Source organism: Protopterus annectens, chromosome 1.part0, assembly GCF_019279795.1.
Source record: "Protopterus annectens isolate FY-2018-M chromosome 1.part0, PAN1.0, whole genome shotgun sequence".
Taxonomy (NCBI): Eukaryota; Metazoa; Chordata; order Ceratodontiformes; family Protopteridae; genus Protopterus; species Protopterus annectens.
In genome coordinates, this window is record NC_056725.1 from 609,560,115 (window position 1) to 609,577,909 (window position 17,795).

Here is a 17,795-nt window from a genome sequence, read left to right on the forward strand (position 1 = left end):
TGGGGGTCTCTGAGGAGCACTCGGAAGAGTGGTTACCCTGAACAGGGGTGTCCTGCGGCTTCTGTGCCTGGTGTCCCGTGGGGGGTGGTCTGTGACAGCAGCAGCAGTTCTGGGGCAAAAACTGGGGTTCCAACATCATAGGAGTGCTACCAGAAGCAAGAGCCCTCTCCATCGCGTGGAAGGCAGGCCCACCCAAAGAGGGACGGGAGCCCAAAACTGAGAAAGACAACCTCGGAACCAGGGTCACACCCCACTCCGATGAACCCACCCCCACGGGTGGACCCTCAAGCAAGATCGGCGCAGACACAGCCATCCATGCCGAGGAGGGAACCGAGGCGAAAGTTGGCACCGTATCCCAGGCTGATGCTCCCGTCCCCCAATCCCCAGACTGAGGAAGGACCAGTTTGGTGGGAAACAAAGACCAAAGGGACAAACTCGGAGCTGGAGTGAGGTGCACCGTAGGTGCCAAGGTGGTGGGTTCCAAGAAGGATGTCGGAACAGAAGGCTTCAGAAGACAAGAAGACAAGGCAACCCAAGTCCAGCAGGTGGATGGGTTTTAGAGAGTGATGGAATCCCACTGGCTACTAACAGCTCGTCCACAAGACACAACACGTCATGTTCCAAAAGGCTCCTGGTGGATCTAGTGTTTACTCCAGACAGGGAGTCAGGACATTCGAGAAATGGGCTATACTCTTGGCCTAGAAATGGGTCTACTGAGGGAGAGTATCGGGTCCGTGGTGCAAGGTCTGCCAGCACTGAAATCTCTAGTTTCGAGACCAGAAGCAAAGGGGTCAGATCCAGTGTGGTTGGTACAACGCTCAGTGCTGAAGTGGCACACAGAGTCAAAATGGTCAGTTCCAAAATGGAAACTGAAGTCGAAGTCAAAGGTGTGCCCTGAGCCAAAGTAGCTACAGGTGCCGAAGTCGAAATAGGCAGGGTCTGTGTCAATACAGGCATCTGTATTGAAGGTTTTGAAATGGTCGGAGCCAAGGAAGATGGGGCCGAAGAGGCAGATTTATGCTCCGATGATAACTTGGGGACCTTATATTTCCCAGGTTTGCTCTGATCACCCGATGGTGAAGAAGGAACAGAATGGGATCTCTTTTTGTCCTTAGAAGGAGGGGTTGAGACCCCCATCATAGAAATGGCCTCTGAGAAGGGAGACTTGAGTAACCCCTTCAGAATAAGTTTATTTTTCTGCTCATTAAGAGTGCGTTAGCTGAAACTTTGACAAATATCACATGGGGGCTGCACCGAAAGGTAGGCCACTCCCAAACAGTATACACAGTCATCATGCAAGTCACTGTTAGGTAACTTGCCCTTACAAGGCTTAAAGCCAGAGGTACCCTTCTTATCCAACATTTTAGTAGAAAGAACACCACAACTAACCCAACAATAATGAAGTCACCCAGTTCAAAAATCACAAAAAATCACAAGAAAAAATACCAATACAACAACACACTGCATATGAGAAGAAAGGGAAACACCTGAATAGAGATAAAAGCTAACAGGTTAAGCAAGAGAAAGCAATACAATCTAAGGTACTGAAGAAATACAACAAGGGTAAGGGAAAAGGCTGTACCAACAATGGTACTTGAGTTTACCAATGGTAACAATGGGTAGAGTGGAAAATATACTGTTAGATCGAAGAAAAGACACTAGAAATACTACAGGTTTAGTAAGATGTGAAGATGTCCAAATCCTTTTACACAAATATCAAAAAAGATTTTACTTAGCTGAGAGCTCGGCTGAATCACAGCTTTACGGCTACGTGGCAAATGAGAGCTGAGGTAACAGGGAGATGGACATTCTGGGTAGAGACTTAGCTCGAAAGTTTTTTTGGCTGGCACGAGCTTGGTAATAGGCTGACTCAGTTCCGAGGCCTTGGAACCAAACCCATCAGTGATGAATGGAAATAAGATTAACAACATCAGATGGGATGTTATAGGAATCTTTTGCATGTACTGACCTCTATCCGAATCACCAAAATTAAAATTTCAAGGCCACAGAGCAGTACGGAGTATTACATCTTCCACCTTTGCAAAACTAGGATAAACTAAATGCGAAGTTATAAGTCTAGATATTAATAAGCAATACTTGAAAATGCCATTGGCTCTTGTACGTGACCTTCTTGCACTGCATATTTTGTGAATGATTCACTGCACATCTATTTGTAAGACCAGTGTGCCTTTCACCATTGCAGATAGTACACAGCTGGCATACTGTGATGAAATCCCAAGATTCATGATCTACACTATACTTATTCTGCAATGTGAAAAGGAAACTTGGCTGAGAAACACCTGTCATACACTTGTAGCTCTACTTATTAGATTAAAGAGATCAGCTCAGGAAGTTATTTTCCTGTAAGTGTTTGAATTTTAGCATTTACTGCATGAAACATGGAAAGTGCTGTTGCTTTAATGTACTGAAGGTAAATAAATGGACCACCGTAAATGTTACTGCATGCCTATGGTAAGCAACTATCTTATTATAAATATAGCATTAGAGCTTAGCAATATAAACTGAACTACTACACAAATAAAAAATACCACTCTGTGTTCAAAATTAAAAAAAAAACAGAGTCACATTTAGTACTTTCTTTCCTTTACTTTCGGAACTTCTTCAGAAATACTTCATTTTAAAATCAGACCATTTAAATACAGTCAAAGTGATGACATCACAGTATAATTAAAACTTTGACCAAATAATTAAAGCAACATTCCATTCAACTATAAAAGGCACATGAAAAACTTCTCAATAAGAAAAAATATACACATAATGTATTCATTAATGTGAAAATCCACATATACCATATTATGCTGTTCCCCATGGTAAATAATATTTTATATATATTTGTATTTCAGTAAACTTTTAATGGAAATAGTTTCATTCAAACCTGGGTTCACATCAGCCCCAAGAAAAACCTGCCATTTTAATTCTAACATTTCCAAATAATTATTGCTAGAATCAACAAACTTATTACTATTCACTTGTTCCAAAATTAAAAAAATAAAACTTATGGAAGCATTTACAACTTAAACTGTGTCTTGCCAAAGCATTGTTCGGGTCCTTATTCTTAATGGCTCTAAGGTGTTCTCCCATTCGATCCTTAAGAACCCTAATTGTCTTGCCTACACAGAAGTTATAACAGGTCCCACAGATGGTCAAATAGACAATATTAGTACTGTGGTAATCACATTTGTGCCGAGGTTCAAACAAAAACCTGCAATGTTTGAACATAAATGTGCTTTCAGGATAGATAAACCTACACAATCTGCACCCTCCACAAGGGATTGCACCTAAAGGTGGAGTAATTTTCATTCCAAAATTATCTTTTCCTTTTTCTAATAAACTTTTCAGATTTGATGTCTTCTTGAAAATAAATTTTGGTTCCATTCCCACCACTTCACTCAAATCCTTATTACCTAAAATTACCTTCCAATTATCTTTGATAATATTTTTAAGCTGTCCCCCCTCTATACTCATAGGAATTTGAAAAGCTAAATACTTTTTTGTCAATGTTGTTATCGAATTCATTGTGTTTAGCTTTAAGAACAAATTCTACAGAAAGAATAGATGGATATCTATCTTTCCTATGGAAAATTACTGCATGTATTATTTCTTTCAACTTTGTCTTTGGATATCCCCTTTGAACAAACATGTCCATTAAAAAGTTGACTTCCTTGTGAAAAACATCACAATCACTGATAATCTGACTCAATCTAATTACTTGCCCCCTAAAAATGTTAAATTTGATATAATCTGGATGGGAGCTGGAAAAAATGTACATCATTATTGCTAAAAGTCTTTCTTATATACACATTGCTAGAAAAATTCATATCCATGGGATTGAAAGTCAATTCAATATCTAAAAAATTGACTGTAGTACCTAAACAACTTATTTCAAATTTCAACCACCTTACACTACTGTTCATCTGTAGAACAAAGTTGTTGAATTCTGCCACATTTCCATTTCAAATAAAAAACAAATCATCTATGTATCTACAATAGAAAGAAACATAATGAAATAGGGGGAGTTTAGTTAGATAATAACATTCCCACCAACACATAACTAGATTTGCAAAATAAGGTGCAACAGTGACTCCCATTGCCACTCCTGATGTTTGTTGATAAATCTTATTTTCAAAAACAAAAAAAATGTTGTTCAACACTAAATCCAACAAAACACAAACTGTTCTAGAATCTATGTCAAGATTCTGATTAATCATATTTAAGTACAATTCAACAAATTAAATTCCCTCATCATGGTCAATTGAAGTGTATAATGAATTCACATCTACAGTACATAGAATAATGTAATTTTGTTCAACTGTGCAATTCTTGATGTCATTCAAAAAAAAAGCCAAGAATCTTTCAAAAATATTTACTTGTCTGCACCACTGGAGTTAAAATACTATCTAACATGAGAAAAATATTAACAATGTTGTTTTTCGGAGAATTCACTATAGGCCTAAATGGTGGTCTTTCAACATTTTTGTGAATCTTTGGGATCCCAAACAGGGATCCCAATTCTGGTTGTTCAACTAAACAAAAATTATACATCTCAATTGTTAGACAATGTTGATATAACAAATCTAATAAAGTCAGATGTATCAACATGCAACTTCTTTTGACAAATTCTTTACTGACTTCCCTGTAACAAGTTTTATCATTCAAAAGACTTTCTATGGCAAAAATCTAATCTACTTTATACATAACAACTAAACCATTCCCCTTGTCTGCTCGCATAAACCTGACATTGTTTAAACTACTCAGGTGTTTTAAAGCATTACATTGTTCCTTATCAAGATTAAAATTTATATTGTTTTTAATTTTCTGTTTACCATAAGAAGAAAAAAGTTCATACATTTTGTTTTCACATAATTTATTAAAAACATTCAATATACCTAATAAAAGTGGATTCATTTTGCTATGCTTTTTGAACCTGCTGGTATTATTTGGTGTCACATCTTTGTATAAGAAATTTAAATTCAATTTTCTAACAGTCCGTTTAAATTCAAAAATGCAGTCTGTAAGCCCTGCATGATAGGTAGGAATGAATGTAAACCCTCTAGATAGTATATCTAATTCTACTGAAGAAAAGTTAACCTTAGTTAAATTAAAAATACACCAAAAATTGGTCAACGATTTTTCCCTTTCATTTTGGACTTGGCTCTTGTCAACTTGTCTTCTTTTGGGGATGAAAAAAACGAATTAGATCCCCCTTGACCATTTTCAGTGGAAATTAAAGCGGCCACACTAACATCATCTTCTGTAGAAGAAGATGAAGACAAGGATGAAAAAACACCATCCTTTTCTTTAAGGACATTATTGTCCATATTAGAGGTCAAATTGTTCTTATCATTCTCATAATCTTTGCTACCCCTGTTAGCGTCATTGGAAAAAGAATCTAACCTATCTAATTTACGTGCACTACCTGTAGCATCTTCAGGTGCTCCAGACCGCTGCTTCACTGATTTTTTCACTGTCAAAGCCTTAATGATATAGCCCTGCTTGTTGGAATAAGCAATTAAATCTATGTTTAACTTTTTCTTTTTTCACTGTATGATAGTCTTAACATGCTATTCAACTTTGTTAAAACTGTTAGCATATGAATGTCTAACTAAGGAAAAAGAACAATGCCTTTTGATATCTCTATCAAGACTAATAATACGTTCTTTCAAACCATTCATAGTATGAACATTATGTTTAACTAACACACGCATCACATCACATCCTGCTTTGTTGTAAATATCACAAATTTATTGATACATAGGATCATCATATGTTGTCCCACTGGGAAAGGCATGAACTCTTAAACCCAATGGAACAACTTTACGTTCCAAACCGTTGGTTAAATAATGGTTTTCAGTCTCTAAAAACTTGTATTTCAATACCTGTTTTTCAAGCTGAAAAACCAATGAGCGACAGTCAATTTGTACTGGATCTTTGTTCTTTCTTACAAACCCTTTTTCACAGTGAAAAGTAGAGAAAGGATTGAGGTTATCATTTTTAAATAAATCAGATACCAATCTGGATGAATATTCAGTCTATTAATTGATAACAGTGACTTCATCAGAGGACATCTCAGTTAATTCATCAGAATCAATTCTGTGAAATTGACTTCTTACTTTATGAATCACATCTTCTGCTTTTCCAACTACTTGTTGTAAGTTGTCTGTAAGAACCCTGATCTCATCAGGCAATGAGTATACACTGACATTTAACATAGGGTCATTGCCTTCAGCCATTCTGAAACAACCCACTGTAGTTGGAAATATACAAGCACCATGAAAAATAGTCAATACACAAGTTACTGTAACACCCTTACAGAAAGAAACCAAATTGTCCAGAAACGAAGTATTGCAGTTTTGATATTCCTGCCGTTGAACATGTTCGGCAGTACAACAAACTCAAAAATATGTTGTGTATATAAAACTCATACAAAATTATGCAAAAAAAAAAAAAAAAAAAACACTTAGAAATATATTCCTAGCGTCAATGTATCAAAGACTAAAATGTCAATCTTCCATATATGTACAGTGATGACAGTAAGCTAGTAAAAATTGCATTTAATGAAAGCCGAATGTAAGATACTTGCTATGCCAAGAAGACGCTTTTAGAATAAAGCTTCAACAGTTCTTTAGAAGCAAACAGTCTGATTAATAATCAGAATGTCAAAGTTTGACTCATCGGCTATGATGTACATTCAAACCGATAGTTGTAACTGCTCAGTCAAACTGACTTCGGCTATGAAATTATAATTAACATCAAAGTTAGCCCCCAAGGGCCACTTAGACCAAAACAATGTCTCAGTCCTTGCTTAAACCACAAAACTCGTGTGAAAAACAAATGTTAGGCAGCTGGAATGGACCAAAAGTCACCAAACCATAGTACTCGAAGAAAGGGAAAGGAGAACTGAGCTTTACCGTAGCAGCTGTTCATCCCGGCAGTTGGAAATACGTCAACCATCAGCTGTCACTTCCGTATTATACCATGACCCCCCCCAAAACGTGCACGCTGATTGGCCAGCGTGCCCGTTGTAAATCGAGTTATACTAATGGAAAAAGGCCCGGTCGCCCGGACTTTTTTCCATTAGTATAACTTGTTTTAAACATTGTTCGCTATGTTAAATGGGTTTAACATAGCGAGACAGCTTTAAAATAAGCAACGGAGATCTCCGTTGCTTATTTTAAATGTCTCGCCATGTTAAACCCATTTAACATAGCGAGACAGAAAGCAAGATCTCCGTTGCTTTTTTTAGCTATGTTAAATGAGTTTAACATAGCGAGACAGTTTTAAAATAAGCAACGGACATCTCCGCTGCTTATTTCAACTGTCTCGCTATGTTAAACTCATTTAACATAGCGAACATAAAAAGCAACGGAGATCTTGCTTTCTCCGTTGCTTTTGCCCAGCTCTGATGTACTGCGCAGGCGCGCAGTACATCAGAACTGCCGGATGCCAGACATCTGCAGAAGGGCAGCAAACAGGCATTATACTATGCCATTATTTAAGAAAAGTAATAGTTTCTTTTCTTAAATAATGTCATGGTATAATAGCAATATTCACGCCTGGGTGTGGGTAATGCTAATACCACGGTTGGCTTTTGGTCCGGGCTTCGGGACCAAACCACGCCAACCGTAATTTAGTATTACACACCCAGGCGTGGGTTATTGCTATAATACTTCCTTTCGTGAATACTTGCCAATGGTGAAATTTAGGAACCCAATAGCCTTGTTGTTTTGCTAAACACTTTGAATTGTTAATAAAACGCAAATATACAGTCAAATACAGTCTAATACTGCCTTGTAGAAGATGTAAAAGTTAGTAAATGACAGTAAAAAACACACGTTGTGGCTATTCAGCCCCCAAAATAAAAGGACTTCTCTGTCACTGAAATGTTCAAAGAAATCCCAATAATTACCAGTTGTGCTGTTAAAGGTGCAATGTTGTGACTGTTCAGCCCACAAAATGGACCAACTTTTCTGCCGCTAGGTTGTATAAAATGACTCAAAAAATTACCAGCTGTACTGTTAAAGGTACAACGTTGTAGCTATTCAGCCAAAAAATAAATGGACTTTTCTGTCATAAAATTATGCAGAGTAATTCAAATAATTGTCAACTTGTGCAGTTAGGTGACCGCACTAAACAGATGCCTGTCTTCAGCCCCCAAATAGAGCAAATCCACCAGATAATATAAAATAAACAAAATGAACTTGACCACACAGTAAAAAATAAAAACTGAGCAATATAAACTGAACTACTAAACACACAAATAAAAAATACCACTGTGTGTTCAAAGCTCAAAAAAACAGAGTCAGATTTAGCACTTTATTTCCTTTACTTTTGGAACTTCTTCAGAAATACCTCATTTTAAAATCAGACCATTTAAATACAGTCAAAGTGATGACATCACAATATAATTAAAACTTTGACTAAATAATTAAAGCAACATTCCATTCAACTATAAAAGACACATGAAAAACTTCTCAATAAGAAAAAATATACACATAATGTATTCATTAATGTAAAAATCCATATATACCATATTATGTTGTTCTCCATGGTAAATAATAATTTATATATATTTGTATTTCAGTAAACTTTTAATGGAAATAGTTTCGTTCAAACCTGGGCTCACATCAGACCTAAGAAAAACCCTGCCATTTTAATTCTAGCATTTCCAAATAATTATTGCTAGAATCAACAAACCTATTGCTATTCACTTGTTCCAAAATTAAAAAATAAAACCTATGAAAGCATTTACAACTTAAACTGTGTCTTGCCAAAGCATTGTTCCGGTCCTTATTCTTAATGGCTCTAAGGTGTTCTCCCATTCGATCCTTAAGAGCCCTAATTGTCTTGCCTACATAGAAGTTATAACAGGTCCCACAGATGGCCAAATAGACAATATTAATAGTGTGGTAATCACATTTGTGCCGAGGTTCAAACAAAAACCTGCAATGTTTGAACATAAATGTGCTTTCAGGATAGATAAACCTTCACAATCTGCACCCTCCACAAGAGATTGTACCTAAAGGTGGAGTAATTTCCATTCCAACATTATCTTTTCCTTTTTCTAATAAACTTTTCAGATTTGATGTCTTCTTGAAAATAACGATAACAGCTTTCCTTTCCAAATGTAAGAAGGCCCTGCTTGGTTTATATAGTAAGGCTGTGAAACATTGCACTAACCTTTCAAATCTAATTAACATGAGACAAAAAACAATAAACGTCCTCTAATTCTCATACTGATCATTCTCTTCCTGTTTGAGTTTAGCAATGCCCTTTATAAACTACAAACAAGGAAAACTGAAAGAAAAGAAAACTACCAGATTTTAAAAACAGGTATTCTCAGCAAAAAAAAAAGTCTAACTTATTATGAAATAGCTCAAGGGAGGAAATGAGGATGCTTCAAGCTAGACAGATGTTCTATTATATAGCAAAACTTTGCAGATAGCATTCCAACTTTTCTGGAAGTCATTTGCAGTGCTCACTTACAATTAATAAAGGCTTGTGCAAATACTGGAAACGCTGCAGTATTCTATGATTCCAGTTTTGTTTAATTTCTTACACTAGTATAGTAAACCAATATGTATTACAAAATAAGAAACTACTGCAGATTTTTTAATTCTTTTTTTTTATTAGACATATTGAAAATGATACAGTGATAATTCAATGAAAAGTCAGTATCTGCCAGTATTTCCTTATTCCTGGAAAAAAATGAAATCATAAAACATCAGAAGCTACCGTATATGTCAACCTGCAGACACTGAAAATTGTTACAAAGGCTTTTAAAAAGTAAGTAGAGCCACCAAAAATATGGACAACTAATTAGCATTATATTAAAATAGTGAATAGACTATAACTCTTCCTACTGTCTACTTTCAATAGGAATGTGGGCTACTGTTCGGAAAATAAGATTTAAAACTGAGTGATGAAAATGACACAAAAATATTATCAGACTGTAAAATCTGAAGATTTTAATAAGTGATATTGCAAAAATCCAGCTGACAATCATTAATTATTGCAGAAGGGTGCGAGATGTGGGTCCTCTTTTTTTAAATTATCGGTGTGACTATAATGTTGAACATGTAGTCTGGTTTCATGTGTACTGGAGAGTTTCAAAATCATGCAAAGGGGTAAATCAAGCTTGAAAATATGTATGTATCTCCAAAAATAGGTCTAATAGCATTTCTGAAATTAAATATCGAAACACATTACACTAATGCAAACATCATACTTCGGTTCTAGAAATGTGCTTATTAAGTAGTTTTATACAATGAATATTAAGAAAAGTGAATGACCTCTCAAACAAATATTTGCTGGCAGCTATATTAAAACACAGTCAAATAAAAGCACACTTAGTTCTTGGGTTTCTTGTACTGTAACCTCAATTACATTAAAAAGTTACTTAATGTCCCTCCAGTCACACACTCTATGAAGCTTAAATAACACATTAACTTCTGGTTGCTTCTCTTTGTGCCTTCCTCAGGCACTTCACTTCAACTGACATAGTGAACTGTGATGCAGAAGCTAAAAAGGTTCTATTTACTATGGCAATGCATGATGTCAAAAAAGTTGGTAATTCATATTTTACCTTTAAACTGTCATGGTCTATTGGTATTATACGATGGCAATATTTTTAAAGGAAATGTAGTACCTTTCTTAAAGTAATGATTGTATACTGTGAATTTCATGGCTCAACTGCCTCTGTACAGGATTTGAGTAAACTGGTTTACTGGATGCATGGCTACTGAAATGAAACAGAAAATTAGTTATTGTTACTTGTATAATAGGCATTTATTTTGTGAGTAGCGATAATGAAGGTACTTAAACTTAAAAGATTTATTTATTTACCTGGAAAGTTACTAAATAAAAATGATTTTGATATGTTTAACTGCTTAGCAGAAATGGATCATGTCAATCATAAAATGTATCATCAGATATAATAATAATTTGCGCTTCATAGGTTGGTACTAGGCTATCAGCCCTAGGGTCTATACAAGCCTAGCCATAACAATTCCTTGGATATTTCTTCTCACAATATTTACTTCCCTGGACCCCTGTCTAGCAGGGCGACTGACGTGATCCCCAGGGAGAATTTCTTATCTCCCATCCGATCGTCAAGGTTCCTTTTGAAGAGGGCCAAGGAGGCACTCTGCTTGACAAGTATGGGCAGTCTATTCCAGAGTATGGGGAGTCTATGGGTCAGGAATCTATCCCTCCAGCATGTTTTGTTCATTGTGATGACAAGGTTTAGATCCCTGGAGCGTGTGGCTCTGAGGGATTTGGATTTCTTTAAGTGGAGCATGTCCAATAGGTCAGGGTTTGACATGGCCTTGTATGTTAAGCAGAGATCGCCTCTTAGTAGACAATATACCACAGAGTATAGGGCATCTGCTTTAGGCCTGTGATTCTTTTAGTTTAGCTTCCTCTTTTTACTTCAGTAAAACTTCCCCACTGCATAACATGTTTGCTGATATGGGAACCTACAGCCACGATTACATGTCCGAGAACATGCACCTTTTGGCATGTAGTATCTACGCATACAACTCAATTTAAAATACCTCAGAGAATCATAACAAGAAGATACGTAAAAAGAAGCTGCTGCACCTGCTGCTGGACAGGAATGCAAACAGGTTGCTGCAAGGCTATCTCTAGGAACTGAAAATCTTCTGCATACTGAATGACTAACAGATCACTCAGGAGGCACAAAGAGGCAGTGGGTGCTACAGAAATGTGACTGGCAATCAGAAAGCACCCTACTACCACAGGCCATAACCATGCATCCTCACTTCTTCTTAAAAGAAGTGGTAACAGTGAGTTTCACACCGCTTTTTAATGTACCAAACTACTTCTATACTGTTAGTGCAGATGCCTATAACACCTCAGAGACAAGGAGGCCTGAAAATCCTACTGCTTGAGGAAGACCTCAACTCCACCACAGAGTGATGTATAGTGGCCTCTTCTGTACCACACATCTCGAACAGTTTGCCTTTAATAATGCCATCCCCACCCTAGGGTAGAGTGTCCATGGTGTCAGTCACTACAGGAGTGTGGATATGAATAAGTGCCTAAATAAGGTTTGCAGTGTGCAGGCATCACAGAATATAACCCGAAAACCCAGAAATCATGCTATGCTATGTTATACAATCTGTTAATTGGGACCAGTAAGCATTTAAAGTCTGTCAGTGACTCATCTAGTAGCACATTTGCTTTTGGTACTGAAAGATCAGGTGGCTAACGGTTCCATTCTCAAACTAGGTGGCTGAGTTTATTTTTCATCTGCTAACACTGCAATGTAGCATTAGGAGGTCCTACAGTCCTGCGTCTGCCATCCTTCAGATGAACTGTTTAACCAAGGTTCCATCTACCTGAACTGGTAGCAGCTCAGATGGAAGAAAATGCTCCCAAAGCACTTACTGATAAGAGCATGAAATAGAAGTTATGTTCTTACCATAACGTTCCATGTTAGTTGTCTTCTTCTCGCCTTCTTTCTTGCTGGATGGACTCGGCCACTCTAAAAGCTCGAGAGTTGGTTCCACCGGCTCGAGGCTCCCCTTATATCCCACAATGCTAGGCGGTATTACCTCAGATCTCGTTTGTAAGCTATGCCCAGCCAAAAATAACTCCAGAACCACTGGAAAAAGGGGAAAAACCCACCTCTATAAAAAGGAAGGGAAGAATGTGACCTGAAACCTGATGAAAGGCATATATGCAAGTAAAGCATATACCTATATACAATAGAGGTGGTAGAAAAGAGGTCACAATCAAACTCCTCTAGGTCTGTCCAGGCTAGGGGAAGGAGGGTGGGGCCAAGAAAGAAGGTTGAAGAAGACAACTAACATGGAACATTATGGTAAGAACATAACTTCTATATGTTAAGTTGTCCATCTCGCCTTCATTCTTGCTGGATGGGACCGCCCCTAGCACCTTGTCCCGGTGACCTATCGGAACAGACTCTTGAGAACAGTGGAACCAAAATTAGCTCTATGTCTAGAAGCTAAATCCAACTTATAATGAGAAATGAAAGTGTGAGGAGTAGCCCAAGTAGCCGCTGCACAAATGGTGTCAATAGGCAGCCTGTCTTGGAAGGCTATAGAAGTAGCCAAAGCTCTGGTGGAGTGGGCCTTAGGCTTGTTAGGCAGCTTTTGGTGTCTAATTTCATAAGCAAAAGAAATCAGAGATGTTAGCCATCTGGAGAGTGATACCTTCGAAACTGAAAGTCCCTTTCTGCCTTCTGCATAAGAGACAAACAACTGGTCAGTTTTCCTGATCTGTTTGGTTCTATCCAAATAATACCTTAACTGACGATGAACTTCTAGCCAATGCAATTTTTGTTCAGACCTGTTAGAATAGTTAGGAAAAAACACAGGGAGGTCAATGCTTTGATTTAGGTTAGACGCAGAGGCTACTTTAGGTAAAAAGGATGGATTGATTCGTAAGGACACCCTGTCTTTATGAAACAATAGATATGGTGGCCGACTGCTGAGTGCATGAAGTTCTGAGACCCTTCTAGCTGAAGTAATGGCTACCAGAAAGAGAGTCTTCCAGGATAGCAATTTCAATGAACAGGAAGCTGCAGGTTCGAAAGGGGGGAGAATCAAAGATGTGAGAACTAAATTAAGGTCCCAAGAAGGAGGAGGATTTCTTATAGGAGGTCTGAGAAAAAAAAACTCCCTTCAAAAAAGCTTTGCAAAGCTTGTGAGACATGATGGCAGAATCTGAAATGCCCACATGAAAGTTAGAAATAGCTGCCAATTGAACTTTAAGAGTAGAAGGAGATGAACCTGCATGGAAGAGTTCAGCTAGAAATTCAAGGACTATTTGGATGGAAGCAGTGAAAGGATCTGTGTCCCTTCCTTGAGCCCAATAGGCGAAACGTTTCCACTTACTAAGATAAATCTTCCTAGTGGAAGATTTATGGGAAGCTATCAAAATATCTCGAACAGAGTGAGATATTTGAGGAAGCCTGGCTAAGGTTGGAATTGGAGGAACCAAGCAGTGAGGTTCAGAGAGGGAAGGGAGCGATGTAACTGACCCGATTGATGGATCAAAAGATCTGGAACTAGGTCCAGATGCCAAGGTTGCTCCAACAGAAATTGATGTAGAAAGGGGAACCAAACCTGTCGAGGCCAGTAAGGAGCAATGAGGATCAATGAGGCCTTCTGAGTGATAGCTTTCTGTATCACTTGAGAGATTAGTGGGAAGGGAGGAAATGCATACAGAAGTCCCCGGGGCCAAACTTGGACTAGAGCTCTCTGCTGGGCTGGCCTGGTAACGGGAATAGGGTGAAATAATCTCTGCACTTGCTGTTTTGGGGAGTAGCAAAAGGTCGCAGCAAGGCTGACCCCACTTGAGAAAAATTTCTCCAGAATAGACTCTTTCAGAGACCACTCGTGAGGCATGAGGATAGCTCTGCTCAACTTGTCCGCGATTAGATTGGACTTCCGGGATGTGCGTTGCTATCAGAAAACGCTGAGAAGAAATCGCCCATTGCCACAGTCTGAGTGCTTCTCGACATAGGGATAGGACCTGGTTCCGCCTTGTTTGTTGATATACCACACTACAGACATATTGTCCGTCTGGATTGCTATCGTTCCCAAGGGAAGAGAGTCTTGAAGGGCTTGCAACGCTAAAAGCACTGCTCTCATCTCTAGAACATTTATATGCAAGTGGCATTCGTCTGGTTGCCATATGCCCTGGACTGTTCTGCCCTGATAATGCCCCCCCCAACCGCGATCAGGGTGACGTCCGTTGTCAGAGTAGCAACCGGAGGAAGGAACAAAGGGTCTTCCCAGGAGAGCTGAGGGGAAGACATCCACCAAAGAAGATGATTCTTGCATGCTTGCGTAATCATAATGGTGTGGGACATCGGAAGTTGTTGGTATGACCATTGTGTGAAGAGCATCCATTGAAGGATTCTCATGTGGAATCTGGCTAATAAAAGTAGAGGGATAGCAGCCGCCATGATCCCCAGTACTTTCAGAACTAATCTGGCTTTGACTCTGTTGCTGTGGAAGAAGGGAGACCAGTTTGCGTATGTCTGCTATTCTTTGGTCTGTTAGTCTCGCAGACATGTTGACTGTGTCTAGATTTGCCTATGAAGGTAATAGCATGACAAGGCGACAAAACAGACTTTTCGCAATTTATTGATATGCCTAACTTTTGACAAATGCGAAAGGTGTAGTCTCTGGCCATCAGAAGAAGATGCTTGGTAGGAGCTGTGAGGAGCCAGTCGTCCAAATATGGAAACACCTGGAATCCTTGATGCCTCAGGTGAGAAGCTACCACTGCCATGCATTTGGTAAACACCGGGGCAGTGGTGAGACCAAAGGGCAGGGCTCTGAATTGAAAGTGACTGGTTCCCAGCCGAAGCGGAGAAATCTCCTGGAGCGTCTGTTCATTTTATATGATAGTACGCATCCTGGAGGTCTATAGAGCACATCCAGTTTTCCTTTCCCAAAGGGGGTAGGATGGATTGTAGCGTGACCATCCGAAATCTTGTTTTCTTGACTGACTTGTTCAAGATACTGAGATCCAAAATGGGTCTCCAGTCCCCTGTTTTCTTTGGAACCAAAAGAATTTGGAGTAGATTCCGGATCCTTGCTGGTCTGCTGGCACTGGCTGAATGGCTCTTTTTGCAAGCAACTTTGAAATTTCCAACGCTGCTTGATCCCTTTGAGCGGGTGGAACATCTGGAAGGGATTTTTTTGATTGATTTGGAATACGAAAGAACGGAATGGAATAGCCTTCGGAAATGATGGACTGTACCCACTTGTCTTGAGTTAGGGATTGCCAGGCTTCTGGGTACAGTGACAATCTTCCCCCGACTGCCTTCAAAGGTGGACAGTCGGGCAACACCTCAGGGATGCTGGAAGGGCTTGTCGGAAAAGGTTTCTCGATTGCCCTGGTTCTGCGGACCCCCCCTGCCTCTAGGGCGACGTCTACCATTATTCTTCCCCCCTCTGCCTCTGGAGGGGAACCGACTCTGTGCGTCAGGCAAAGTCCCTTGAGATTGTTTGCGGAACCACATTTTCCCACCTTTCTGGCCTTTGGGGTAAGGCCTAGAAGGAGTAGAAAAACGGACTCCGACGGCAGAAAGTGTTTTGCCATCTGTCTCGCACCTCGTCAAGGTTTCTTTCACTTGAGGACCAAAGAGAGATGATCCATCAAACGGGGAATTAGTGAAAGACATTTTAAAGGGGTCCGCAAAATTACATAGCCGCATCCAGGCATGCCGGCGCAAGGCAACACCTGTCCCTGCGGCTCTGCTCGCTCCATCAGCCGCATATGAAAGGAGGCGCATGGAGGAGTTAGCTATAGAATTTAGAGTAGCCAGCTGAGCGTTCATCTTGTCCTGAAAACCCGCAGCTGTAGGATCCTTCAACATGTCACTCGCTTCCTTGATCAAATCTCGTTGAAGACGAGTGAAATGGCATAGGTAGTTCAGCGAACGCATAGCAAAGGTCGCTGACGAAAACATCCGCTTCCGCACCTGTCCATAGACCTAGATTCCTTGTTAGGAGGATGGACAGGCACCGAAGGATCAGCTAGTTCCTTCTTAGTGGCAGCAGCTACCACCATAGCATCCACAGAAACTCCCTTGGTCAAAAATTTTTTATCTGTTGGTGCTGTGATAAACTTTGAAGGTCTCCTGGGGTGGGGTCCACTGAGTCAGGAGCCGTCCAAGCCTTTGCTACCACCTGCATGAGGGGGTCAAGGGGGACACCCAGGAGGTGGAAGGGCGAGAGCCGACGCCTCAAGATACACAGATTCATCCTCCAAGGGTTAAGGGCTGGCCAATTTCCCCTCTGTTTCAGGATTTCTAGAATGTCTGCAAATGAGACATCTTCAGAAGGGGAACGGGGAACCCTCGAATCCTCTAAATCTGTGTCAGAGGTGACAGACTCAGGTGAGTCTATGTGCTTCCTCTTACACTTTCTCTTCCTAGGGGCTCCTGCCAATTCAGGAGAGGCCTCGGAAGAGGATGAGATCCCACAGGGATTCTTGAGGAGCTGGCTCTCTGCGGTCTGGGATGAGGGAGTGAGTAGACATAACCTGAGGCACCGAAGAGGGAGGGGCAGACGGAGCCGACTGTGGAGTTGTACAAGGTTCCAACACACTCCGCATGACCTCGAACGCATCCCTGTCAGGCAGAGCCAGAGGTCCCCGCTACGAAAAGCTGAGAACCCCCCCCGGCACCGACAGTGATGGCTCCGAGGCCGATGTCGGAGCCGAACTCACCAGCGCCGAAGCACCGAGAGGGAGAGCGGGGTCGGACAAGGGTCCGATGCCACTCACCCCCTCGGAGCCGACGAGGGAAGTCCGGCGCCGAGATTCTTCCAAGGAAGAAATCGGAGCCGACGACGGAGCCGAAGACAATTGTATCGGCTCCGACGCTACCACAGTCTCGGTTCCGAAACGCCCGGCTCCGAGCTCAAGGGAGTCGGAGGAGGAACATTTTGAGGGACAGGGTCAAGCATCGACTGATGAGTCGGGCTCTGAAGCATTTGGGCCAGTGCCTCGGACTTAAGAAGTCGACTCACTACCCTCTGAAGGTCATGGTCCGAAAGCCTCGATGACCTAGAGGAGTGAGATCTATGGCTCCGTTCAGACAGCAAGGGAGATGCTGGAGCCGAATGAACGGAGCCAAGGGACGGTGACCTAGACCTCTTTCTAGATGTCGGCTCCGATGGTCTGATCGGAGCCGACACAGGAACTTCAATGCCTCGGCTCCAGCCGGAGCCGAGGAAACCACAGAAGCTGCAGTCTGAGACTCATTGGCT

The 17,795-nt window shown here is 40.4% G+C and overlaps 1 protein-coding gene across 1 annotated transcript in view; it reads right to left on the reverse strand.

Moving 5' to 3' along the window:
• SYT14 (synaptotagmin 14) overlaps positions 1-17,795 on the reverse strand; it is a 1,344,965-nt gene that overhangs the window by 1,122,564 nt on the left and 204,606 nt on the right. The window contains exons 3-5 of the mRNA XM_044060278.1: positions 9,038-9,207; positions 6,132-6,265; positions 5,265-5,510 (exon numbers count right to left, since the gene is read on the reverse strand). Of these exons, the coding sequence (XP_043916213.1) occupies positions 5,265-5,510; positions 6,132-6,265; positions 9,038-9,207 (550 nt within the window). The remainder of the gene's footprint in view (positions 1-5,264; positions 5,511-6,131; positions 6,266-9,037; positions 9,208-17,795) is intronic.